The sequence below is a fragment of the Pongo abelii genome, chromosome 12, assembly GCF_028885655.2.
Source record: "Pongo abelii isolate AG06213 chromosome 12, NHGRI_mPonAbe1-v2.0_pri, whole genome shotgun sequence".
NCBI classification, from domain to species: domain Eukaryota; kingdom Metazoa; phylum Chordata; class Mammalia; order Primates; family Hominidae; genus Pongo; species Pongo abelii.
The window spans coordinates 103,489,512-103,515,390 of record NC_071997.2 but is presented as its reverse complement, the minus strand read 5'-3'; the positions used below and the strand labels follow the sequence as shown (position 1 = coordinate 103,515,390).

The 25,879-nt window shown below is 45.5% G+C and overlaps 1 protein-coding gene across 1 annotated transcript in view; it reads right to left on the bottom strand.

The window, feature by feature from the left end:
• Positions 1–25,879, bottom strand: part of ALK (ALK receptor tyrosine kinase) — a 725,336-nt gene that overhangs the window by 87,965 nt on the left and 611,492 nt on the right. Inside the window, exon 9 of the mRNA XM_024242328.2 lies at positions 19,469–19,638. Coding sequence (XP_024098096.2) covers positions 19,469–19,638 — 170 coding nt within the window. The remainder of the gene's footprint in view (positions 1–19,468; positions 19,639–25,879) is intronic.

The following is a 25,879-nucleotide window of genomic DNA, read 5'->3' as shown; positions in this document are numbered from 1 at the left end:
AGTGTGCAAGAGGGGATGGACAGCACAAGGACCCTCAGCCCCTGCCACCCCGGCACTGGGGCGTATGCCTCTGAGAGGCATCTCTCATTCCAACCTTGATACACACCTATTTTTGTTTCCTGTATAGCTATTACATATAGGTCTATGGGGCATTCTAAGAGAAATCAGACATGAACGCTGCATTCAAGTTACTTATTGTCCAGTGTGAAGATGAAGTGTGTTACCTCGGTATGCAATAAAGTAGAAGGAGGTCAATGCTTCATGAAGGTGCAGATACAGCATTGTGCGAGCTCAGAGGAAGGGGGAATTACATCAGGGTGGGGAGATCAGGAGGGCTTCACAGAGAAGGCAGTATTTAAGTTGGTTTTGAATGCAGGGAAGGGCTTGGGGATGTGGGTGTGGGAGTGCAGTGCAGGGAGGAGAAGATGTCTGGAGCAGAGGAACTGGTGTGAGGGCCATGTGGGCAGGGATGGGACCTGTCCTGCTGGGGAGCAAGGAGTGAGGAAGGAGGTAAAGATGGTGTGGACCTCTGGGGAACATCACACTCCGCGGACTGTTGTGGGGTGGGGGGAGTGGGGAGGGATAGCATTAGGAGATATACCTAATGCTGAATGACGAGTTAATGGGTGCAGTACACCAACATGGCACATGTATACATATGTAACAAACCTGCACATTGTGCACATGTACCCTAAAACTTAAAGTATAATAATAATAAAATAAAATAAATTAAAAAAAAAAGATGGTGTGGACCTCTGAACAGAGATCAGGCAAGGAGGTTCTGCCATTATTTCAGGGGAAACGGAGAGCCACTGGAGGTTTCTAACAGGACAGTGGCAAGATCAAAGACGTCTTAGAGGATAATTGTGATGGGATTAGTAAGCAGGATGGGGTCCAGGAGAGGAGGCAGAGGCAGGGGAGACAGCATGAGAGGCATTTCTGCACACATCTCACACGCCTTCATCAAGTTTCTCTACGAATCTTGGCAAGGTTATAGCCACGATTTCTGTGGGGTCTCCCCATGGGAAACAGTCCATAGATGAGTTTCTGGCTTCAGCCTCTGTAACTCTGGACAAAGCCCAGGCCTGGGATCTCAACTGGAAAACCAGGGCCCTAATACTGCTGTCTTGTTAAAGCAGGTGCAACCCTTAGGAAAATGCTGCTTCCAGGTAGCAAGAAAACAGGCACTTAGAGTGACAGAGAGGGTGAATAGAAGGACTCAGGTTCCCTGTGGGAGCATCGGGAAGGCACAGCTGCCCGGCTCGCCTGCACATCAGGGGGTGAGTCCCCCCACGGGGCACATTTCTCCACCAGGTCATCATCTCCTAACCTGTCATTCACAGGACCAGGGGCCAAGCCAGGCCCTGATTTCAATGCTGAGCTATATGAGGGGTGTACCTTTCAGGAGGCCAGAGGGGCTTGAGCAAGTAAATGACATGTGTGTGCCTGGGGAGGGGGGACAGAATCGTGGCTGTCCTCTAAATGGGTGCTCCCTGGGAAGCTGCATGTCTCCCCGCCCCTCTCTCTGCCTTCCTTCCTTATTACTAAGAGATTAGATCTGTGAAGTCTCTCACAGCCACTGGGCCTCTTAGCATGGATGGGATGATGCCGGCTGAGGCTGGAATGGTTTCTAAATAGAAGAGTTTCTAAAGTGCTCTGCGCGGCGACAGCAGTGGCAGCTGCTGCTTAAAAGAGTTTGATTGACACCGGGAATTGCACATATTTCGAGTCAGGAACACGCACAACCATCAGGGAGATTCAATCAGATGGCAATATGGAACCAGGCAGTGCTGCCTCTGTCCACCCGGGGCCACCCACACATGGGATCCTCTGTCCACCCATGGGCCAGCCCTCCCCCGTGGCTCCAGCCCCCAGAGGCTGCAGGGAAGGGACAGTGGACAAAGGTGGGACAAAGGTGAGCCACTGAAGGATGGGTGGAGGGTAGGGCAGAAGCAAAGGTCGTCTAGAAATGGGGTCTGTGGGTGGTAGGTGATGGGCAGTCAGGGGATAGAGCAGCACCAATCTAGGAGGCTCTTTTCTGTGGATGTGCTGGCCCAGAGACAGAGTGGGCATCGGGACCACCCAGATTCAGGTTTCCCTACTTTGGAAGGTGCCTGGTTGTGTGTCTTTACCCGATAGGTGAAGAAGAGGTTGCTTCTGGCACCGCTCACCGTCTCCTTTCTGGAGATGGGAAAGGCTTCCTCAAGGCTCTCACAGTCTCCTGGTTCTACACACTCCTTCCTGTGAGTCCCCCAGAAGTACAGCTACCATGTCACTCTCCAGAGTCAGCTATGGCCTCAGGTCTGGAGTTCTACCACTTACTAGCTGGGCCACTTTGGGATTGAGGGAAAGTTCTGGCATGTACCAGGTGGACCACCATGGGACTGAGGGAAAGTTCTGGTATATACCAGGTAGACCACTCTGGGACTAAGGGAAAGTTCTGGTATGTACCAGGTAGACTACCAAGGGCCTGAGGGGAAATTCTGTTATATACCAGGTAGACCTGACACTTAGGTGGGACCTGACACACTCTGGGACTGAGCGAGAGTCCTGGCATGTACCAGGTGGACTGCTGCGGGGCTGTGGGAAAGTTCTATCATGTATGAGGTGGCCCACTCTGGGAGTGAGGGAAAGTTCTAGTATGTACCAGGTAGACCACTCTGGGACTGAGGGGAGGTTGTGGTATATACAGATGGACTACTCTGGGACTGAGGGAACGTTCTAGTATGTACCAGGTGGTCCATTCTGGGATTGAGTGAAAGTTTTAGTATGTACCATGTAGACCACTCTAGGACTGAGGGGAGGTTATGGTATATGCCAGGTGGACCACTCTGGGACTGAGGGAAGGTTCTGGTATGTACCAGGTGGACCATTCTGGGACCAGGGGTTAGTTCTAGTATGAACCAGGTGGTCCATTCTGGGACTGAGGGAAAGTTCTAGTATGAACCAGGTGGTCCATTCTGGGACTGAGGGAAAGTTCTAGTATGTACCAGGTAGACCACTGTGGGACTGAGGGGAGGTTGTGGTATATACAGATGGACCGCTCTGTGATCGAGGGAAAGTTCTAGTATGTACCAGGTAGACCACTGTGGGACTGAGGGGAGGTTGTGGTATATAGAGATGGACCGCTCTGTGATTGAGGGAAAGTTCTAGTATGTACCAGGTAGACCACTGTGGGACTGAGGGAAGGTTCTAGTACGTACCAGGTGGACCACTCTGGAACTGAGGGAAAGTTCTAGAATGTACCAGGTGGACCACTCTGGGTCTGAGGGAAAGTTCTAGAATGTACCAGGTGGACCACTCTGGGACCGAGGGAAAGTTCTAGAATGTACCAGGTGGTCCATTCTGGGATTGAGGGAAAGTTCTGGCATGTACCAGGTGGACCCTTTGGGACTGAGGGAGAAAATTCTAGTGTTTACCAAGTAGACCACTCTGGGACTGAGGGGAGGTTATGGTATATGCCAGGTATACCACTCTGGGACTGAGGGAAGGTTCTGGTATGTACCAGGTGGACCACTCTTGGACAGAGGGAAAGTTCTAGTATGTACCAGGTGATCCATTCTGGGATTGAAGGAAAGTTCTGGCATGTACCAAGTAGACCACTGTGGGACTGAGGAAAAGTTCTAGTATGTACCAGGTGGTCCATTCTGGGATTGAAGGAAAGTTCTGGCATGTAGACCACTCTGGGACCGTGGGAAGGTTCTGACATGTACCAGGTGAGCCACCCTGGGTTTGGCTGAAAGAAAGCAAGGACCCTGACACATCACTGCCAAGACTGCGAGGGACAGGCCGTCCTAGCGAACATACAGTTACTCCTCTGCCCCACTTTGAAACCTCAGCTCTGGATGGGGAAGGGAGGCTGGGTTCCCCAGGATAGAAGAGCCTTCCCCTTCCTCTCTGTGGGCAGCCTGGTCAAGGAGAAGGGAAGCGTTAGCCCTTTGGGGTTCCTTCCACTCTCTCACCAATTTGTGTTGCCTAAGAACGTGGCAGGGGAGCCTCCTCTCTTTCCCAGTGCTTAGCAGCAGAGATTTTGCTCCTGACCCTTCATAGTTCATACCTGCTCAGCTCTTTCTGTTTCTTCAAAGAGGACGCTTTTGATTGCATGGGTTGTTGTTGCTTTTTCTTTTCTTTTTTCCAGCCGGTGGAGTTTGGAACTTGTTATTAAAACAGACTTGGCTAGAGATCTTGGTTGGAGGCTGGCTTTGCATAAAGAATGCATTCGCCCTGACTCTTCTCGTTCAGCTCTACAGAGACGCCTTTTGAAAACAGACTCAGGGGGGATCTGGGAGGTGGCCATCTGGGCAGTGGGCCAAGTCTGGAAGGGCAGCTTCAGAATTGGGCGCCTCGGAGACTCATCAGGCAGATCTCTGCCTGAGAAATGCCGATGCTGCTCACGTATGGCTCAGAAAATGTACCATCTCATTCAGGCAACAGACTGTTAATGGACAGCGAATATAATGCCTTATTTGCCACCCTGCCAGCCTTAGGGATTGACAAACCTAATTAAGTTCACTTAATGATTTTAAGTAGCTGACAGAAAGGTTTGTGTCTGATGTGGATGGAGGGAATGGCGACGCTTTGGAGGGCAGAGCAGGATGGAGTGGCTGGACTGGGTAGAAGGCATTTGCCAGCTGGGCACCATGTCTCACATTCCTCCCTCGGCCATTAGTGGGCTCGGAAGGAGGGAGTTTTCTGCATCCCTTTTTGCTGCTGGGGCTTGCCTGGGCCCTGGCTGCTTAGGATAGAGCTGGCAGGTACTGTAGAGGAAAAACGCTTTCTCCAATTTCTGACTGCACAGTTAATTTGCTCTGCAAAAGTCTTCTAAAATGGGCTGTCATGAAGCTTGGGTCGCAGTAGGCATATCTATTAGAATAATATACATGAAGAAAAAGCCCTGCCACATCCCTCCTATTATCTGTGTAATGGACTTCAGCTCTAAGATGAAGATGGGAACTGATGGACCACTTTGGATTCCTGGGACCATCCCTGGCCATGTCAAATGCAATCATGGCTGGGAACGTGTGTCTTGGCTGTAGGAGTCTTTAACTTCTGCACAGTAAACTAGAGATGAGCTGGACATTCAAGGCCATACTCAGGAGTTGGGAACATACCCCTCCTGGCTCCATCCCACTCTCAGAAGTAATTTACCACCTCCTGCCTTGGTTTCCCCTCTAGGCATAATGACACCAGGAGCATGAGTAAAAGTCAACACAGAGCTTCCAGGGCTTTCAAGGGCCATAGAGATCTTTCACAATGAGTCTGGCTTGGTGAGGAAGCGCTTCTAGAAATAAGAGAGAAAATAAATTTTCAGCCAGGCTGAGCAAGCATGGAGAATCACTTAGACCCTTCCACATTCTCAGTTTGAGGCTTCCAGGCATTCTGTGCTCACGTTCGGGGGCTCAGCCTAAAGGCTTCTGGCTCCCTCCTATGCTCTGGTGTGTCACCAATTGGAAAGGCCTGCTGCAAGGATGTTCCACCACAGCAGATGGAGACCCATCTCTGGCAAGTTCCTGTTTTTCTTTCATTCTTGAAATCTGTGTGGTGTATGTTGAGCTCTGCTGGGCCCTGGGCTTTGATGGGGAAAGACATTGCTTCCTGGAACCATGGCCCAGCAAGGGAGGTGCCTGTGCACAAAAATACTTGACCTACAGTCAAATGCCAAGTGCCCTGGGGAAGGAGTCAAGGGCCTTTTGGGCCCCTGCCATTCTTTTGACTTGTGTGGTCGCATATGGAGATAGTAGCGGATGTGGGATGAGAGCTCAGGCCTCTTGCTTCCCTGGCCACTTTTCCCATCATCTCTTGTAGAACCATCCAACTTCTTGAATCTCATTTAGTCTCATATGTACTCCATACCATGGGAAAAGTAGAGCAAGCTCCTTGGGATGACTGGGGGCATGAGGGCTGTCTGGAGCTAGAAATGCTCGCCATCCATTCTTCTTGGAGGGACAGGGATGTCTGTTCCCCGTTTCTCGGAACACACAAACATTTCCTCTGTCCTCTGTTGCTGTGTTAGCTTGCGGCTTGGGGAGCTGTCATGGTACCAGAGATGGCAGCACTGCCAATGGTGAGAAGACCCAGAAAAAGGGTGGTTTCTACCTCTCTTCTCGCCTGACCAAAAACATCTTTATGAGAGTAAATTAGTAAATTAAGTCTTTTCTGCTTGGTGAGGACTAGTTTCAAAAAGGAGAGTGGAGTGAAGACTGGGTTATATAGTTGGTGGGGCCCTGGGCAAGTTGCCAAAACTTTTAAGGTGCCATCTTGGTTTTTAAAAGAATCTATGTAAGGTGTGTGTTTTTTTTTTCCCCCAGCAATGGAACCCTTTGTTTAGCATGAGATGCTAATTTTTGCTCCTGTTTTATATTACGTGTTTACTAGTAACATGTGCTTCCTCAGGCAGTGTCACAAATGACATATCTCCCCCTCTTTCTTTGAGCAGAGATTATTTGAGCATGTACTGTAAATCAGACACTTGTGCCTATAGCTAGGAGTGTAGAGATGTGTCAGACGTGGACCTTGCTCCCGAGGATTTCAGTCAGTGATGTGATTCACATTATTTACTGACCAGGGAATTGCTGAAGTCTCTTTTAGTTGTGCCCCCTGTAGAGCTAGAAGCTACTGAAGCTGGAAAAACATTGAATCTGGACAATGAGAGAGAAGTCAAGAAAGACTTCAAATAATGAAAAGTCTTGGAGAATGGTAGAACTATGGGCGAAACTCTCACTAGGCAGTGGGGTGTGCTGGTGGGAGCAATGTGGAAGGTGTGGGTGGGACACCAGTCAGGCAGCTGGAAACCCAGGTGTGGAACCCAGGTGGACATAAAGATATTTGAGTCATCTGCATAGAGGTAAGAGTGGAAGTTATAAGCATTGATGAGGTTCCTGGCACGGGGATGGGGGCAGCATAGATAGAACCGGATTCTTTGCTTCAAATATTGGAAGCTCAATTATCTCCTAAATTGCAGGCTTTGTGTTTAGGGAAAGAAGGGGCTGAGAACACAGGGCTACATTTTCCGAGACATTAAGAATTATGAAAAACATATGCATCTGTTGACTTGTAAGCCAAGCTGTGGATGTTACCAAGAAAATCTTGAGCAGATTCGAACATCCTGTTATTTTAAAGAGGTTCACTTAGTGCCATTTTGAGCAACTGCCTCCTAAACCAAGCTCATGGGCCGGATCTGTCTCACTGCTTTGCACTCTTGATTGTGGAAACTTAGCAATCAAAAGCAGCAACTTGTCCCAAACGTCACAGTAAATCAGCGTTAGAAATAAGATTTAAAGCTCAGAATTGCTAATCTACTCCTTGCTCCAATGATCTGGGATATTTTCTGAGAAAGAAACAGGGCCAGATCCTTCCAGAATTATGAATGTTTGATTTGTATATATCAATGCCTGGTTGCACATTGTGTGCTGAGCCACCGGCCGCATCTCTTCTCCTCTTCTTGAATGGCTGAAGCTGCTCACGTACAGCTCAGAAAATGCACAATCTCGTTCAGGCAACAGGCTATCAATGGACAGTGAATATATTGCCTTATTTGCTACCCTGCCAGCCTTAGGGATTGACAAACCTAATTAAGTTTACTTAATAATTTTAAGTAGCCCATGTCTATACTTAAGTTCGCCCAAGGCTGTCCTGAGCCAGTGGTGCCATTTGGAAGACAGCAGAGGAAGAAGGTTCTTCTCCTCCAGCTTCTTTCTTCAAGCTTTCTGAGCTTCACACTGAGGCTCCAGTCACTTCCCACTGGGCCCCTCACAAGACCTTCCAATATCCCCCATGCTCTGTGCTTCCCACCCTCCAGCCTATCTCCGTGCTCAGTGGCTCTTTTACTTTTTCTTCTTTTTTGAGACAGACTCTAGCTCTGCCACCCAGGCTGGAGTGCAGTAGTGTGATCTTGGCTTACTGCAACCTCCACTTTCCAGGTTCAATACTTGTCCCTCAGCTTCCCAAGTAGCTGGGATTACAGGTGCGCCACCTTGCCCAGCTAATTTTTTATATTTTTAGTAGAGACGGGGTTTCACTAAGTTGGCCAGGCTGGTCTTGAGCTTCTGGCCTCAAGTGATCTGCCCACTTTGGCCTCCCAAACTGCTGGGTTTACAGGTGTGAGCCATGGTGCCTGGCCCTCAGTGGCTTTTTTTTTTGGAATGGAGTCTCCTTCTGTCACCCAGGCTGGAATGCAGTGGTGCGATTTCAGCTCCCTGCAACCTCCGCCTCCCAGGTTCAAGTGATTCTCCTGCCTCAGCCTCCCAAGGAACTGGAATTACAGGTGCATGCCACCATGTCCAGTTAATTTTTGTGTTTTTAGTAAAGACGGGGTTTTACCATGTTGGCTAGGCTGGTCTTGAACTTCTGACCTCAAGTGATCTGCCTGCCTTGGCCTCCCAAAGTGCTGGGATTACAGTTATGAGCCACCGCGCCTGGCCTTCAGTGGCTGTTTATTACCTGTATTCCTAAATCCAAAACACCTGGCCTAATATTCACACTCACTCCCTCCCAAAAAGATTTCTCAGGATTCTCTGACACAACCAGGTTGGCTGTTCTTGAACCCACAGAAAACATTTCTGCATCTCCAAGCCTCTGCTTTCCCTGAAGACCTTCTCTGGAATGCCTTGTCCCTTTTCCATTTCTCTAAGACCTAAAATTTCCTCAAGCACTGGTTTATAAAAAGCTCATTTTCTCCGTGATGGTTCATCTGACTGCTCTTGTATCTGGAGGTCACTGCACCTGCTGAACCCTGGTCATGATCTGTTGGAACCTGCAGGGTGCCTGTGTGCTACTGTTTGCCTGTGGAGGTCCTGTGATCCGGCAAGAGCTGATCAAACATCCTTTTCCATCGTCTGTGCTTGATGGAGGCTTAATATATGTTTGCCGACAATGTGTCAGCCAATGACACTTCTCCAGTCACTTCTTGATTCCCTGTCTTGCCCAGATCCAGATACCTGGATCTGCCATTATATACCAGTGACTTCCAAATGTGGTTACGCATGAAAGTCAACTGGGGAACTTTAAAAAATACAGATTCCTGGTCCCAACATGTCATCTATGAATCAGAATCTTTGTGTATGAGATCTGGGGCTCTGAAAGAAAAAAATAAGTTTTCCAGGTGATCATAATGTTCACCCAAGTTTGGAAACCATCATCCCACACTGTCCTGCTAGTTTTAAGCCTTTTCAAAAGTACTTTCTCCTGTTTATTTATTTATTTTTTGTTTTTAGAAATGAAAAATTCAGGGAGGGAAATTCTGAGGTGGTTTCTGCCAGAAAGGAAGATTTTGCTGCATCATAAAAATTTGGGAATGAAACATTCATACCTTAGAATAGAACCTGGAATTGATTTCAGCCTTGAGTTATGAGGCTTTGTGGAGACGAAGCGTGATCAATGCTCAGCGTAGCTAAATGAGGAAGAGACATTCTCAAGTGACACTCTGATAGATGGCCAGACATGAGCGCTATATTCCTTGGCTTATTTTGTGACACACCATCTCAATTTTTTTTTTTTTTCAAATGTAACTCACTTCTTTCATTTGGGCACACAGCTAGACTACATTCCCCAGCACCCTTTGCAGTAGGTGTGGCCATGTGACTTTTTTTACATTATAAAATGTTTTATTGAAAACAAGCTTTGAGAAACATGGTGCATTGCAAAAGCTAAGAAACTCATCCATAGAACCTTGAACGCTTCTTGTGTGCACCATGTATTCTAGACTTTTTCCAAGTCACATTTAATATTATCAGTTTTGAGCTACTAAATTCAGAGGAGTCTTATTTCTCACTGCTTGAATTTTTAGGAAATATGACGAAAGCACATTGTAAACCACTAATATTTACAATAGTCAAAAATGAGCTCATAATAAAATACATTTAGGCCACGTTTCAAAGAATACTTAACAGATCAACATCATTCTGCGTTACTGTTGGCCTTGTGTCTTATGCACGATAGATGTCTAACATCTAATGACCAAGACCTTCAACTGAATTATGTAACCATTTTCTTTGATTCTTACATGTGCCAGTTTTAGACAGAAACCTTAAATGATGATACAGAAGTCACAGTATGATATTACAGGTAGTGTGGTAATTCTAACCCTGAAAAAAAATCCCAATGACCGAAAATTTTTGTTTTCTAGGTACCAAGCATAAAAACCAGCCCAGATAAGGCAAACAAAAAGTCAGTAAGGAAATCCAAAAAGAGCAGATGGGAAAGGAGGCAATGTGAGGGGAGCAGAAGTGATGATTCATAAAAATCTTCCTGTTCAAGGCTTCCTAAGCTCTTTGCCCACTGACTGGCTGAATGGAAAGGATTCCAAGGCCAGAGAAAAGGCCCACCCTTTTCTCTGGCCTTGGAATCCTTTCCATTCAGGGAAGGAAAAGGGTAGAAGGGGCCTGGATCCCTGAATGATCAGGTGGAAGACCACCCACCAACCAGCATGCTTATTTTTTATTTCATACGAGCAGGAAATAATGTTTCTTTTGTGTACAGCCCCTGGAGTGGAGACGTAATGTTACTTCAGGTAGTGTCACCCCCTCTCACATACATGTGGCACATACCTAGGTACTCAGGTGTGTTCAGTGCACCTGGCATTGTTGGGTTGATGACTAACACACTCATGGGGGTGGGAGGGATGGGTGAACTTGGTCCTTGACTGGCTACAGGAATCTGCAGTATTCTTCCTTCACAGCTGTAGCCTTCCCCCCGCAGCACACTCCTGCACTACTCCAGGACTAGGGATGGGTCTGAGTAAGGCAGGGGGCATAAAGGAGCTTGGCCCAGGGCTTAGGATGCAGATGCAGCTTTCTTGTGCTAATGTGCTATTTGCATAGACTTTAGGCTCATTTACCGGGTTTCTATCATGTTCTGGAGGCCTGGGGCCTCGTCTTGTCCTGGTTTTTCACCTGGGTCCTGACCACACACCCATATCCCTCTCTGGATGACTGATCTGGCACCCCAGTCTGTGCCTGGTGTGCTCACAGGTCAGAGTCCTTTCTTTGGCTCTTAACTGCATGGCTGGGCCCTGCAGGTACAGGCTGACCTCTTCACGGCTGACAGGGTCTTCAGGTGGCCCAGGCCTAGGCGCCATAGCACAGTTCTTTCATATCAGCTGCTGATGTGTGATAACACCTGCTGCCTGTTGTCACTGAGATTCATGGAAAAAATGTTTTGACCGTGAGAGCATGGTGTTTGGAAAAGGGTGAGAGTTTGAGCTCGAAAACCGTGCCTTGAACCGGGTGCGGTGGCTCATGCCTGTAATCCCAGCACTTTGGGAGGCTGAGGCGGGCAGATCACTTGAGCTCAGGAGTTCAGGACAAGCCTGGCCAACATGGTGAAATCCCATCTCTACTAAAAAATATAAAAATTAGCCAGGCGTGGTGGTGGATGACTGGAAGCCCAGCTACTTGGGAGGCTGAGGCAGGAGAATCGCTTGAACCTGGGAGGTGGAGGTTGCAATGAGCTGAGATGGTGCCACTGCACTCCAGCCTGGGCGACAGAGGGAGATTCCCTCTCAAAAAAAAAAAAATATAATAAATAAATAAAAATAAATAAATAAATAAATAAAAGAAAATTGTGTTTTGAATCCTGACTCTTCTACTTCTTAGTTGTGTGCCTCTGGACAGATTATTTAACTACTCTGAGTCACAGTTTCTCATTGATAAACTAAGGTCATTAAAATCTGACTTACAATGATGAAGATAAATGGGCACAGACACTTGGTTCAGTGAGAACGCCATCCCCCTTCTCCTGTCCTCGATCATTATGGCCCCAAGAGGCACAGGCCATGGGCTCCAGGTGGGACCCCAGCCCTGCCAAAGTCCCCTCAGCCTTGCAGGCTACTGATGAAGCCAGGGACTCTGCTCCCACCTCCCTTATCATCAAGGTAAGGAGAATAAAGCATAGTGTGCACTTGAAGTGTTTTGAACCCCTTGGGGAAAGACTTGATGGGTTTAGTCAATGTAATTTACCCTGCATGGCTTATAATTGCCTCTGAGACCACCATTTTCTCCCAGTTCAAAGAACTGACTCAGCCTAATGCCAATAAGCATGTCCATGTCCCCAGCCCCTGCAGCTCCGGGAAGGGACACTTGTGCTGCCACAGCAAGTCATGAGTGGAGAGCACCTTTTATTTTCTTCACTCACCATGTGAACGAATTGGTTTTGCCTGAGTGTATATATATATATGGCATCAGGGCAATTCAACTCCCCTCGCAAGAGGCAGGTAAGACATTCCTCTCCCTTCTGCCCCATTTCCAACTTTGGAGCCTGCAGGTCTACTCTGGGGTAAGTTCCTGGCATGTGTCTGCTGAGAGTGGATGAGCAAATGCACATCTACCTGGGGTGGTAGTCATTGCTCTCTGCTTCTGTTCATGTGGGAATGCCCAGCAGAGGGAGGACTCACCACTGGCAACCAGACAGGTGCCTGTTGGGAAGCAAGGAGCCCCAACAGCTGGGGCTTTACTGGGCTCCTTCTGCTCCAGCTCCCAGGACTCGTGTTCTGTGATGCCGTGGTCTTGTCTTCCCGCCAGCCTCCCTAATTAGATGGAGATTGAGAGCTGGGGCTGTATTGCTTGTCTGGGTGTGCCCATCACCTGGCACCCAACACTGCAGTAAATGTTGGTTGACATAATGCCTCAGGGGATTTTGGAGGTTTGTACATTTCATGCTTGGAAACCTTCACAGGATGCTGTCTGGTGAAGTGAAAGGAGGGGAGGAAGGACCTCCACAGAGGGGCCTCTATGTTTAATGGCAAGTTCTTAAACCCCTCTGGGCCTCTGTCTTTTCAGCTGAAAATAGGGAATGACATCTACCCTAGCTGCTCAGATGTGGGCCTGAGTGAGAACCTTGTGTTGTGAAGGAGCCAAGCACCCTGGAAGGGGGCACAGGGCTGCTGTGGATGGGGAGATGTGGGCAGATTGAGGAGGCGCAGGAGCTGCTGGGACTGTCAGCCAGCTTGTCCAGCAGAGGGTCAGTAGGCGAGTGATGTCTGCTCCTCCTCATAGGCATCCCTTTTTCCTGAGGTGGAGTTAGAGGCAGAGCAGTTACAGATGAAAATACTCCTAGGAGGGGCAGACAGGCAGGAGGGCAAGAGCAGATGTGAGGGGCACCCCTGGGCCATGTGCTCCTAAAGATGAAGCAGGGCTCTATTTAGCACAGTGTACCAACCTTGTGGCTGGGGTCTCCTGTTGATCCTTACAGCAGTGAACTTTATTCTCAATGAAAGGGCAATTTGTTAAATGTACAGTATAACTAAAGGTTATTTTTATGCCTTGGTTAGACTTGGTACATGAATAGATTTGCAAATTAAAAATGCCTATCAGAGACTGTGCTGTAGTGTTGGGGAGGAAACACATGGTGTGGGGATAGTCAAAGGCATGCCGGAGTGGGAGGCACCTGGAGAGGGGACACAATGGCCTGGAAGGATAAGGATAAGGGGAGACTCCAGCTGTGAGCCTGAGAGGAGAGGCAGGCAGGGAGGGGCCACGGGGGAATGGTCTGCAGCAGGAGGTGGTGGTGGAAATTGCTATGATGAATTTCAGGAGCTGGTTGAAGCAGAGGGAAAGCAGTAAACTAACGTGAAATGAATAAGAGATGTGGCCTAAAAATAACCGAGAACCTAAATATTTTGTTAGTAACAATGGCTATCGACCAGGAGAGATGGCTCCTGCCTGTTATCCCAGCAGTTTGGGTGGCCCAGGCAAGAAGATCGCTTGAGGCCAGGAGTTCAAGATCAGCCGAGGCAACATAGCAAGACCCTGTCTCTACAATTTTTTTTTTTAATTAGCTGGGCATGGTGGTGCACGCCTGTAGTTCTAGCTACTAGGGAGGCTGTGGCAGGAGGATTGCTTGAACTCAGGAGTTTGACGCTGCAGTGAGCTGTGATCGTGCCACTGCACTCCAGCCTGGGTGACAGAGTGAGGTCTTGTCTCTAAAAATTATATTAAAAAATTAAAAAACAACAATGGCTACTGTTTTTCAAGTTTCTGCTACATGCCAAGCCCCATGCATCAATTCCTCAGGCAGTACATAGGAGGCAGACCAGCCTAAAGGTTAAGGGAAAATTATTTAACCTCCATAGCCCTCAGATTTCTCATATTAAAAAGGGGATTAATTATAATATCTACCCCAAGGGGTTGTTTTAAGGATGCAATTAGATAATACATGTTAAGTACTTGTTACATGACTGGCAGGCAGTAAGCACTCAACAAATGCTAGCTCTAATCATCATTTATAACTCTTAAATGGCTTTATCAGGATGCTGTGATTCAATTAACAGAAACGTGAATTAAACAGAATTTTTTTAGGGGTGTGTCTAGACCTGCAAACTGAGGCTTACCGGAAATCTCTGGATTTCCACCCACTGAAATCTACTACTTCTCTACACAGATAAGAGCAAGTAATAAAAAATGCTCTTCTAATGCCTTTCTCATCACAGAAAGATGCTACACAAAGGGAAAGTGTTGTTATTGACAGCATCCCATATAAAATGAGAATTCTGTCAGTGATAAAAATTGAATAGAAAAAAAATCTTGGCTCTATGGAGTTTCTGGTCTAAATGCATGAAGACATAACTCTCAGTTTAACCCATCTCATTTGAAAGATGCATTGATGAAACACACCACTTGTCGTTTAGGACAAAGGATGCAAAGGGAACGGGAAATCTAAATATCTCCAGAAGGAACAATTTTTCTTGTTAGACTATGTATGTAGTGTATGGCTAAAAGCCTTTATAATGATAGTGCTGAGGAATGGAGCCTGCACAGGTGTGATAAGTTGTGTACTTTATATTTGACTGTACAATTGCAGTGATTTGTGGGACATGATTTGATCCATGGTGTTTCCAAATCCATCTCATAATGAATTGAACTTAGCATGGCTTCTGCTCTGTAAGCATGTCAAAGCTTAGGATGGTGTGGGAACATTGTGTTTAATTTAGTAAGATATATATAGAGAGGAAAAACTAGGGATATATCTCTCCAAGAGATTGACAATTAGAATCAGGAGAGAGAACTTGCCTTTCTTCTATTTTGAGAAAAGGTAGAATTAATTCCAGCAGAAAGAGCAGCAATTGAATGAGGGAGGTGGGGCTGATAAAGTGGGGAGAGGATGAGGAAAAGTAGCTATGTGAGGTGGATGTAAAGTAATGAGATAACTTTTAAGCACACATCAAGCCGATATTTGAATTGGTGTTGTCCTTCAAAATTACCTTGGGAGCATTTATCTGTATTCGGAGGACATTGCCACTGCTCAAAACATCTTAGGCATTGCTCTTAGAGGTTTTTCTTGATACTCATTATATTATGGTTGTACAGTTAACATAATTCTGTAATGATGACAGACTATTACATTCCTTCTATTGCTTTACATGTTTGTAAGTGGACAGAAGAAATATCATTCCATGGATCAATGCCTCCCTGTCACCAGGCTTTATGTACCTATGACATATTCACCGAGCCTTCCCGAGGACTACTGTGTGGTGGGGGCAATCTGACTAGAGCTCTTTTCTCTCAAGTGCACAACTCTAGTTCTCTCTATCACAAGGACCAGGGCACGCAATTAGGATCAAAATCTTTCTTATGAAGTGATTCCAACAGGAATGTGACCAGAGACAAAGAAAGCACAGGTAGCAGGCAAGTCCCTAAAGATAATTCCTTGTCACAGAGTAACAAATGCTGTTTTGGTTCATCTGATGGGACACAGGTGTTGCTCTGATATACAGAACACTTTGCAGTAGTATTTATTATAAAGCAATCATATCTGTTTTGTCGGACACAGGTTGAAGAGAGGAGAAATATTAGATAGATTCCATCAAGTGAAATTCTCAGTTTATTCAACTGGAATTTGAAAGTATATGCAATTTCCCTCAATATATCATTCTGTCAATGCATATTTATTGGGCATACTACATGTTAAGTATGGTACTAAAGATTCAGGAAGCAGTGGTTTATAAGACACACACAATCCCTGCCGTGTTAGTTTGTATATTCAGATATAAAAAAGATAGTAAAGAGTGATAAATTATTATAGGGATGTTTCAAGAGCCATGAGAATATATTGTGGGTACATATAGAGTATAGGTGTCTGGGGATAATTTTTTTTAAGTGAAGGAAGAGTAGTATTTAGAGAGATGGAAAGTAAAGGCAGAACATTAAGTTCTTCCTTTAACTTTAACATGCCTTTAACATGGCAACTGCAAAAGCCTAGAAGTAAGAATGTAGCATGGTGCAACTGAGTGGAAGAAAGGGGAGATTGAGAGAGAAAGAATGGTTTAAGAAGCAGCTGGTGAAATTAGCGCTGGACAGATCACACATGGGCTTAAAAAAGGTCTTATTAGGGAGTTTTAAAGGCATCCCAAAAGCCACAGGAAGCCACAGAAGGATTTCCAAGATAGGAAAATGGTCAGATTTATATTTCATGTAACAGCCAGGGCCAATACCAGTGACTAGAGCCTGGAGTCTCTTAAGTGCTAACCTCTAAGCCCTAATAAAATTGCTTTAAAAATTTTGTAATGTGTGAAGGCTGAGGAACCTGAGAGTAGAGGTGATTTGGGACAGCATAGGGAATAAAATTTCTGCCGCTTTCAAGGTTCAGGGTTGGGGAGCTGTCCATAATGTAGGTGCTGAATAGCTGAAGCCAGGAACTGCCTAAGGAAGCTTCATGGGATGTGGGGCAGGTGGCGTCAGGTGTTACCGCCTACCTCAGAGATGGGAGGAAGAGAGTTGGTTTTTCTTTGTCTTTTATCCATCCTATTTTTCTATTTTCCTTGCTTATGTCTTCCTCTACCTTCTCCTTTCCCCCATTTTCATCTTCTAGCAAACTGGGCAGCTATAGCTGACTCTCCCTGAAGGAAGAGGTAAGAGTATGCTTTTTGCTCCTCCATCAGTGACTTCTCATAAGGAGTCAATAGAGCATTGTGAAAACAAATTCATAAGAAGCCCACCTTTATCTAAGGGTTGGCTGACTGGTTATATTGCTAAATTTGCCATCCCAGACCCTTCTGAGGCATTAGGTGGGGAGATATTGTCATTATTATATTACATTATTAGTAGTTGAGCATTTAGTGTGGATCAGGCAGTTAACCAAGCACTTCACTTCTCCAAACCTAAGAGGAGACTGTGTTGTCTGTTTTATAGAACATGGCTTGACTTGGAAGATCAGTGGTTGTAATTTGTGCTATTTGTTTAATAAATTATTACTGAGGCCAAATAACTGAAAGATGCAGAAAATAAAATCTATTAATACTTACTCTGTGTAGACTGTTTCAATAGTCATTTCATTTAGTCTCATAACAATCTTGTGAAATTATACTGTTATTATCCTCATTTTACTGATGAGGACACTGAGGCTCAGAAAGCTTAAGTAATTGGCTGAGGTCACACAACTAGTAAGTGACAATATCAGTTTTCAAACTTGGCACTATTTGATTCCAAAGCCTCTGCCCTTTCATCCAGAGTGCTTCTTTAGTTTTTTGGGGGCCAGTCACATCTACAGTCTAGTTTGATTTTAGTGAATGAAAACTGCTGCACTTCATTTTCCTTCAGTACCATTTGCCTCTGGGTCTTGATGCTTCCCATATCATCTGTACCTCTGGGAAGGCAGCTTCCAACCTCAGCGTATGTCAGTGGTATGCAGGCTCCCAGCGAATGGAAGCACTCTTGTTTTCTGTAATTGTACACTTATTAGGTCACAAGGCATCATCAAACCAAGCTGTCTTTTGCCTGAATCCCCACTGGACAGTTTGGTCTCAGTATCAATATTGGAAATGTTAGTCTGGTAAACAGCCTTTAACAGGGAAGAAGGAGGCTGAGAACAAAGTCTCCTTCAAATGAAACTCTAGAGGATGAGAGTGAACTGAGTCAACATCTTACTTGCTTTAAATCCCCTGGAGTAGCTATGAAAGAGAGAAGACTTGCTGGATTGAGGAGAAAAAAAACCCTTTGATTCATCTGAATTAATTTCACCTCTCCCAGGAGGGAGGATTCTTTCACCACCCTCCTGTTCTCCACCAACTGCATGCAGCTCCACAATCCCCAAAGACAAAAGACTAAACTATAGTGGGCAGAGCTCACACTTCCTCCTTTCTCCACTTAAATCCATTTGTCCTGGGGTCACTGATCCTTGGAATGTCCTTGGGCTTTGATCTTTAACCCACACACATCTGAGGGAGTGGGTAGCTAGTACTCAGAGTGAGGACAATGCCTTCATCCTTTGACAGCACTGATGCAGTTATGAGCTCTTGGACATAGCAGACTGTGCGGTTTGGGCGAAAAATGTGAAACCAGCTTTATGCTTATAAAGCTGCATGCCAACTAGCATCACCCTCCACATTGCCTTGAACCCTCTGCCCTCATTTTTTGAAGGTGGATCCACTAGGATGGTAATTTGAATGTGTTTTAGGAGTCTCAGGCAGAGGCTGCTCTGGGTTGTAAGGGTTGACTTTTAGCCCATAAAAGATGGCTGTCCCCCATCCAGATCCATTTATCTGTCCCCTTTATAGAGATGGCCCCTCGCCCCTCTTTTGTCTGGAACAGATCAGCACCCACCGTGAGGGTTCAGGATGATACGGCAGGGTCACATGAGTGCTGCCATGCAGGGCCATCTTTATTCAAGTACGGCTTGCTCCAGGCTGACTGCAGGTGGCAGAATAGTGCCATCCTGGGAGACAAGTGGCAGCGAACCCTCCATGGTTTCTGCTCCATTGCAGAACCATGTGGAGTTAATGATTTTCTAGTTCAAACCTCTCAGCTTAAAGGTGAGGAAACTGAGGCCCAAAGAAGTCAAGGATGTTGCTCAAAGTCACAGAGGCCATTAGTGATAGAGCCCAAATAGGAACCAAGACCACAAGTAGAAGCATTCCTCTGTTTACTGAAGAATTTGCCATCCTCCTTATCAACCTGCCTCAGGACCTGACTCAACAGAGAGCACTGGACTTGGAGTCGGGCCTGGGCACCAGTCCCAATTCTGATTCCAACTTGCTGACACTTCACCATTTTGATTCTATTTCTCCCCTTATAACAGGACAGGAGTGGTAAATGATGATGAGGCCTGTCCTTCCCACCTTGCAGGTTTTCTTGTTAATAAGGATAAAATAAAAGTTGGGAAAGTAAGGCAAAGTCTATCATATAAGAGAGCATGCTATATACATGTAAAACCAAACTGTTATTTGGGAGAAATGTGAGTTGTTCAATTTTATTTTTCTACAGACACTGGGGGTAGCCAACCAGGCCATACCAGTGGTCCCGAGACAAGTGTTCAGTAGCCTCTTCATCCCTTGGAGAAGCTTGTAAACTGCAGAAAGTGTGTAATCTGCAGTGTGTGTGTGTGTGTGTGTGTGTGTGTCTGTGTGCGTGTGTGCACACACATATTGGTGTGTGGGCACATCTGCATGTGTGTCTTGGGTTAAAGGCACGGGTAAAGGGAAGGCATGATACCTCTTGCCTGATACAGGAGAAGGGTATTGGGGGAGGTGCATAGAGCCTACCTGTCAGACACATCGAGGAGAGGCAACACCGTCCACTGCCACAGGCTCAAGCCTTCGTAGGCGGCGACATGCCAGACCATCCTGCCTTGCTCCTTCCCGGTTTTGTTCTCCACTAGCACCAAGGACACGTTTCCCCTCAAGACTCCACGAATGAGCCAGGACATTCGGAGCTGTGAGGGCGAGAAGAGTCAGAGGACAAGGTATAATTGCTGGAAGGTCCCCTTTCTGGAATTCTCCACTGAAGATTCAAGGACCTTATCAGAGACTCAGCTGAGTTCAGCCTGGTGAGAAGAGCTGGATGCCCACCACCTGTCTCACCAAGAGGCTTTCAGTGAAGTTCCAGTATCCTATTTCCTCGGATAACTGAATGAATCTGTTAATTTTTTTCTTGGGCAGGGACAACTGACGGGCAGTTTTGGAACTTTGTTCAGGTTGATGTTATCATCCTATCTTTCACAAGATTCTGCCTGTAAGGTGATATCAAGATCAATGGGGTAGTAAATGAACTTCCTAAAGAGTAGCCAAAGATTCTTGCCTGTGGCCCCAATTTATTTTGTGACCTTGGACAAATGATTTTATGACTCAGTTTCTTTTAGTGATTTAGGTATCATAGATTTTTATCTCTTCCCCAAGACTCTAATAATCTCATTTGAATGGTGTCATGTCACATGTCAGCTAACTAAAGCCCCAATGACTTGATACCTGTGGCCACTGCCAGGCAAAGGCCAGACAAAAATCTACATACCAAGATCTTTTAACATGGGCATCTTTCAAAGAGGATGCCCACTTTGCCAAAAGGAAGTTACAACTGTGTTTTTCACTGTGTCTTTATTAAAAGTTTCTGTGGCATTGTTCCTAAACATTTGAAAGGGAATTGTAACTAATAACCTTTCTAAGGAAGTTTAAGTACGGTCATATTCAGAGGTAGGACATACTATAAACAAGTTTTCTGGTCTTTGTGTTTAAAATGTCTTTGTGTTTAAAAACCTAGGACAACTATAGCATATCATTGCCCAAAATAATCCTGTAAGAAAAAATGGTGGTTATTGTAGAAAGAAAGGTAAAATATGTCTTATGGCAAACTGGCAGTTTCATCAGAGTAAAGGTACCCCCTTTTCACTGATTCTCTCTGAATACCTGCTTCTTTGTAAATTAGCACTCCTTTGTCTTCCAGTCCTTGATACATGGTTGCCTCACAATTTGATTGAAGAGGTTAAGAACCATGACTCACCGCAGCCCCAAACTTCCCACTTTCTTGCATACAAACCCTTCACTAATAAGGTCACACCAGGGCATTGGGGCCCCCAGGGACTGATCTACTTCTGAGTCCCTGGACCTCGTAAGCCTGGTCTATAACCACAGACTCTTCACTTATACCTTTCCCATTTCTCCATATCCTGGGTAGCAAATATGCATCTCCATTGAGACCTCCTAGGATAAATGAATGAATCTGTTAATTTTTTTTTCTGGCCTCACTTAGCTTTCTTGTATCAGCTGGATGCCATGATTGTGAATTTCAGCTCTACCCCTGCTAACTGTAAACCCTTTCAGCTCTCAGCCCATGCCATGCAATGCCTAGCTTGGGATCATGCTTGACACATGCTTTCTCCTTTTGCTCCTTGGCTGCAGAATATTGCTAATTTGAACTTCCATGAATTCAGACTGTTGAGTCTCAATGCCCTGGATGTGAGGTGGTACTTGTTCATTCTCTCTTGATTTCCACAGTTGATTTCTGGACACACATAGTACAATGGGTGTTTCAAACTCTCCCTCGCATACTGACACTCTCACCCCTTGGTGCCCACCTCCTAATCCACTGATTTGATTTCTACTTTACTGAGAAAGATCTACTATGTCAGGTACAATGTCCTTCAGCCCCCTTCTCTCTTTTTTGTAGGCCAAGTGTTTATTTATCCCCCTTTCTTTTCCTTTTCTCTCTTAGAGGAAGCTGCATCCTTCACTGTCTTCCATGTTAGCCCTGGTCATTTTCTCTCCCCCAGTCCTTGCTCTTTTAGTTACTGCCCTCTTTCCCTCCTTTCCCCAGCATCTCAGAGTCAATCTTTTGTCTCCTTTGTCTACAAATAAGATCAAGGTTCACCCATTCTGAGAAATATCCTTTATTTGATCCTCAGGGCTCCTCTGGCTTGTAACCATTTCTTTGCCCCATTCAAATGCTCCCATCTTGAACAGCTGGAATGTAACTGCTGCCTCTAGTTCCTTGTTGCTCATTCTCTCTTTAAATTCTTTCAATCTGGTTTCTAGATAATTTCCTCATTACTCTAGCAAAATAGAGTACCCTTGTCCTTTATAACTCTTTGAACTCTTCAGAGTCTCCTAAAGTGCCTCTCCCTCTCCACTCTTTCTCTCTTCCAAATTCTCTTGTATATTTCTATCACATTCTCCTGTGGATCATGCTCATCTGTGACTTGGGCTCAACAACTGTCAATGGTTTCTCATGTCCTATCAAAAATTATGGCATTTACATTCCTCTATTATCTGAGGAAATCAACTTTTTCATCATTCAACAAATATTTGTTAAGCACTTATGCTGGGTCACATGAATTCTCCATTTCAGAATGGTCTAAGACCTCTAGAATCAGAGAGTTCTGAAGTCAAAAACTGTTTTTGCCACTTTGGCCTAGTTATTTAATCATTTTGAAGCTCAGTTTCCTATTCTCTAAGATGAGAATAGTTTTCTCTCTTATAGGGTTATAGGGACTGTTAACTGAAATAATAATTGATGTAACAAAATATTAAAAAGGCACTTTGGCTGAAGCATGGAGGCAGTGGGTGCTGCATTTCAAAGGGAAGTGTAAGAGCACAAGGTTGCAGAACTTTCAAGAGAGGTAGATAAAAATGAATGACATAATTCTTAATCCCTCACTCATACTTTGCATATTACAAAATGCTGGAGGTTGACTATTAGGAGAGAGTTTTTGGAAGGTGCTTTTGGCATACCACGAGTTCCACTTCACTCTCCTGCTAAGAAGAAGGTGGGAAGGGGGTTCCATCTTTATCTCAAGTCAAGAGAGAATGGTTTTATGATACCACATCAAGGACTTGATACTTACCCCTGCAGTTTTGGAAATGCAGTGGATTAGTGTCTGTCTCCTACCTGGAAGGTCTAAAGTTTGAACTAGGGGCTGGCTAGCTGCTCTGATGGCAGAACAAGGCAAGGTGGCAGCACAGGGTGGCCTGCACTTCCAGAGTTTGCTGGGGCAGAAATGCATGAATGTTGCTTATGGGTGGGAGGAGAACCATGTATAGGGGAGCCCATGCAGGGTCACTGTAGATCTTGCCTAAGAGGAAGGTAAATAGACAATAGTAGGAAGAAGCTGCCTGTATCTTGAGATGCCCAAGAGTGGAGGAAGGTGGAAGTGACCACCTATAATAGAGATGCACATACCCGGCCGGGCATGGTGGCTCACACCTGTAATCCCACCACTTTGGGAGGCCGAGGCGGGTGGATCACTTGAGGTCAGGAGTTTGAGACCAGCCTGGCAAACATGGTGAAACCCCATCTCTACTAAAAATACAAAAATTAGCCAGGCATGGTGGCAGGCGCCTGTAGTCCCAGCTACTCAGGAGGCTGAGGCAGGAGAATCCCTTGAACCTGGGAGGCAGAGGTTGCAGTGAGCCGAGATTGTGCCATTGTACTCCAGCCTGGGTGATAGAGCAAGACTCTGTATCAAAAAAAAAAAAAAAAAAAATGCATGTGCCCTAAGTTAAGGTGAAAAATTCTAAGCCATGGTGGAGGGGATGAGGAGAAAGGTGGATCTACAAAGGAACCCCAAAAGCCCCTGTGTGAGAAATAGTAAGCCTTGGACATTTGTCACATCCAGAGAACACCAATGCAAGATTACCCAACAGTCTCCAATAAGAACTTTCTTGCTCCCCTGAAATCGTATCTCTGTCTATGCTTACAACCCCAACAAGTCAGAAGTCAACAAGATGACAGAAGAGGAGGAGAGGTTGGGTGGAGAACTAGAGAGGCCACTGACCACACCCTTTCTCTCATTTCAGGCTTTCCATCTGCAATAGGACCAAGTGTGGAGGGGGCAGGAGAGGGCAAGAAGTGATGACTTTAAAGCAAGATTGAAATTGTGACTGGATGAGCATGCTGATTACTAAAAAGCCTGTGTTTTGCATTTTTAAGTGACTGAAGAACTGTCTGCATTACCTTCCAGTGACCAGAGAAGTAGTCTGTCAGTTTTCACCTAGCAACCCACACAAGGAAGCTGAATGAATATGGGTTCCAGACTCCCCTACACCAGTCTACTTGCCCGATTTGCACCTGCCTTGCATTTCTCTGCTTCTATACTTTTTATTCTTTCGTTTTCTCTACCTGCTTTTTCCTTCTGTCTCCTTAAAAAATGAGATCTCTTTCCTTTTCAGGAGGCCTTTTTCTTTTCATCCATCTCAGAAACGACTTCTTCCTCCTCTTAAATCTTCTAACTAAGGTTATCGGGACCTGCTGCCTTGTCTTCTCTCTCTACCCTTGGTCATGAACTCCTTCAAGGCAGGGACTGTCTTATTCATCTTATGTTCACAGTGGCTGTCAAGCAAGGGCACATGGTAGGAACCAATCAATGTCAGCATGAATAAAATTGCATACCTATATAGGGAGACACTCTCATCTTTGCCAGGCTTTCCTCTTAGGGGTAGTCAATCAACTTTCCATCCTAGGAAGCTTCTTGGCACTTTCTTACATTCTATGGGTCAGGAACCAGGGAAGGGGAGAGGTTCCTCACTTTCCAGCCACTTGGCTATATTCTAAACTGCCCCCTCCTCAGCTGCTCCCTGGAACTTTTCAGTTTAAAGTAGAGTCTGCTGATGGTATGAGCATGTCAGCAAGATGCAGCCCTGTCTTGTCTATGCTGGGACCAGAGGCCAGCCAGCAGCTGAGCCCTCTCCATCTTCCTGTTCTGTGTTTTAGGCCAATCAGGCTGGGCAAAAGAGAGAGAGAACTGGACTGGCCACCCAGGGATGGTGTGAAGGCTATGGCATCCTTAGCCTTCTGAGGCAATCCACCAGGATCCTTCCTGGGATTAGTCCTTAAGGGAGATCATCATCTACTCACTCACAGATAGTTACTGCACTCGTACTCTTTGCTGCATACTCTGTTCTTGAAGATGAGCTCCTGCCCTCACGGAGCTTATCGTCCAGCCAGGAAGACAGAATTTAAATGAATGATTACAAATGTTCTGATTGTAGCAAAAGGTGAAGTAATTGGAGCCACTTGACAGTCAGGAAATACAACACAAGATAATCGAGGCAAGACACATGACATCACACAGTAAAGACTTAGGTCCAGAGTCCAGACAGCCACTGGACCCAACTGTTCAGAGCTAGGAACAAATAGGAGAATTAAAGAATTAACTTCCGGCTGGGTGCAGTGGCTCACGCCTGTAATCCTAGCACTTTGGGAGGCCAAGGCAGGTGGATCACCTGAGGTCAGGAGTTCGAGATCAGCCTGGCCAATATGGTGAAACCCTGCCTCTACTGAAAATACAAAAATTAGCTGGGTGTGGTGGCAGGCACCTGTAATCCCAGCTACTTGGGAGGCTGAGGCAGGAGAATTGCTTGAACCCGGGAGGCGGAGGTTGCAGTGAGCTGAGATTGCGCCATTGCACTCCAGCCTGAGGGACAAGAGCAAGACTTCGTCTCAAAGAGAAAAAAAAAGAATTAACCTTCTTTCATCTTATAATGATATCTCCTATGTTTACAGCAGAAGACACTCAATTACAGCCACAACTCAAGCCAAGGCATGCACTGTCTGAGTTTCAACAATGTCTCATTCTAGAAATAGATGCAAAAGGCTTGGAATAAGATTGCAAACTGGCAGTCAGTGAATGGCTAGCAAATGTGTATTTTCTGGCCATTTTTTTTCATCCACTGAGTGTTCAGTAAGAGAGTATATCCAGGCAGATGTTCTTCCTCAGGATATAAGCAGTCCACTGGCTAGCCATAGGCAGAAGAATGAAACTGGATCCCACCTCTCGCCATATACAAAAATTAACTCAAGATGTATTAAAGACTGAAACGTAAGACATCAAACTATAAAAATCCTAGAAGAAAACCTAGGAATAACTCTTTTGGACATTGGCCTAGGCAAAGAATTTATGACTAAGACTGTAAAAGCAAATGCAACAAAAACAAAAATTGACAATTGGGACCTAACTAAAGAGCTTCTGCACAACAAAAGAAACTATAAACAGAGTTTATAACAGCCTACAGAATGGGAGAAAATATTTGCAAACTATGCATCCAAGAAGGGATTAATATCCAGAACCTATAAGGAACTTAAACAAATCAAGAAAAAAACAAATAACTTCATTAAAAATAACACCTTTGCCCTTTGTCTGGGCAAAGGACATTAATAGACACTTCTCAAAAGAAGACATACAAGCA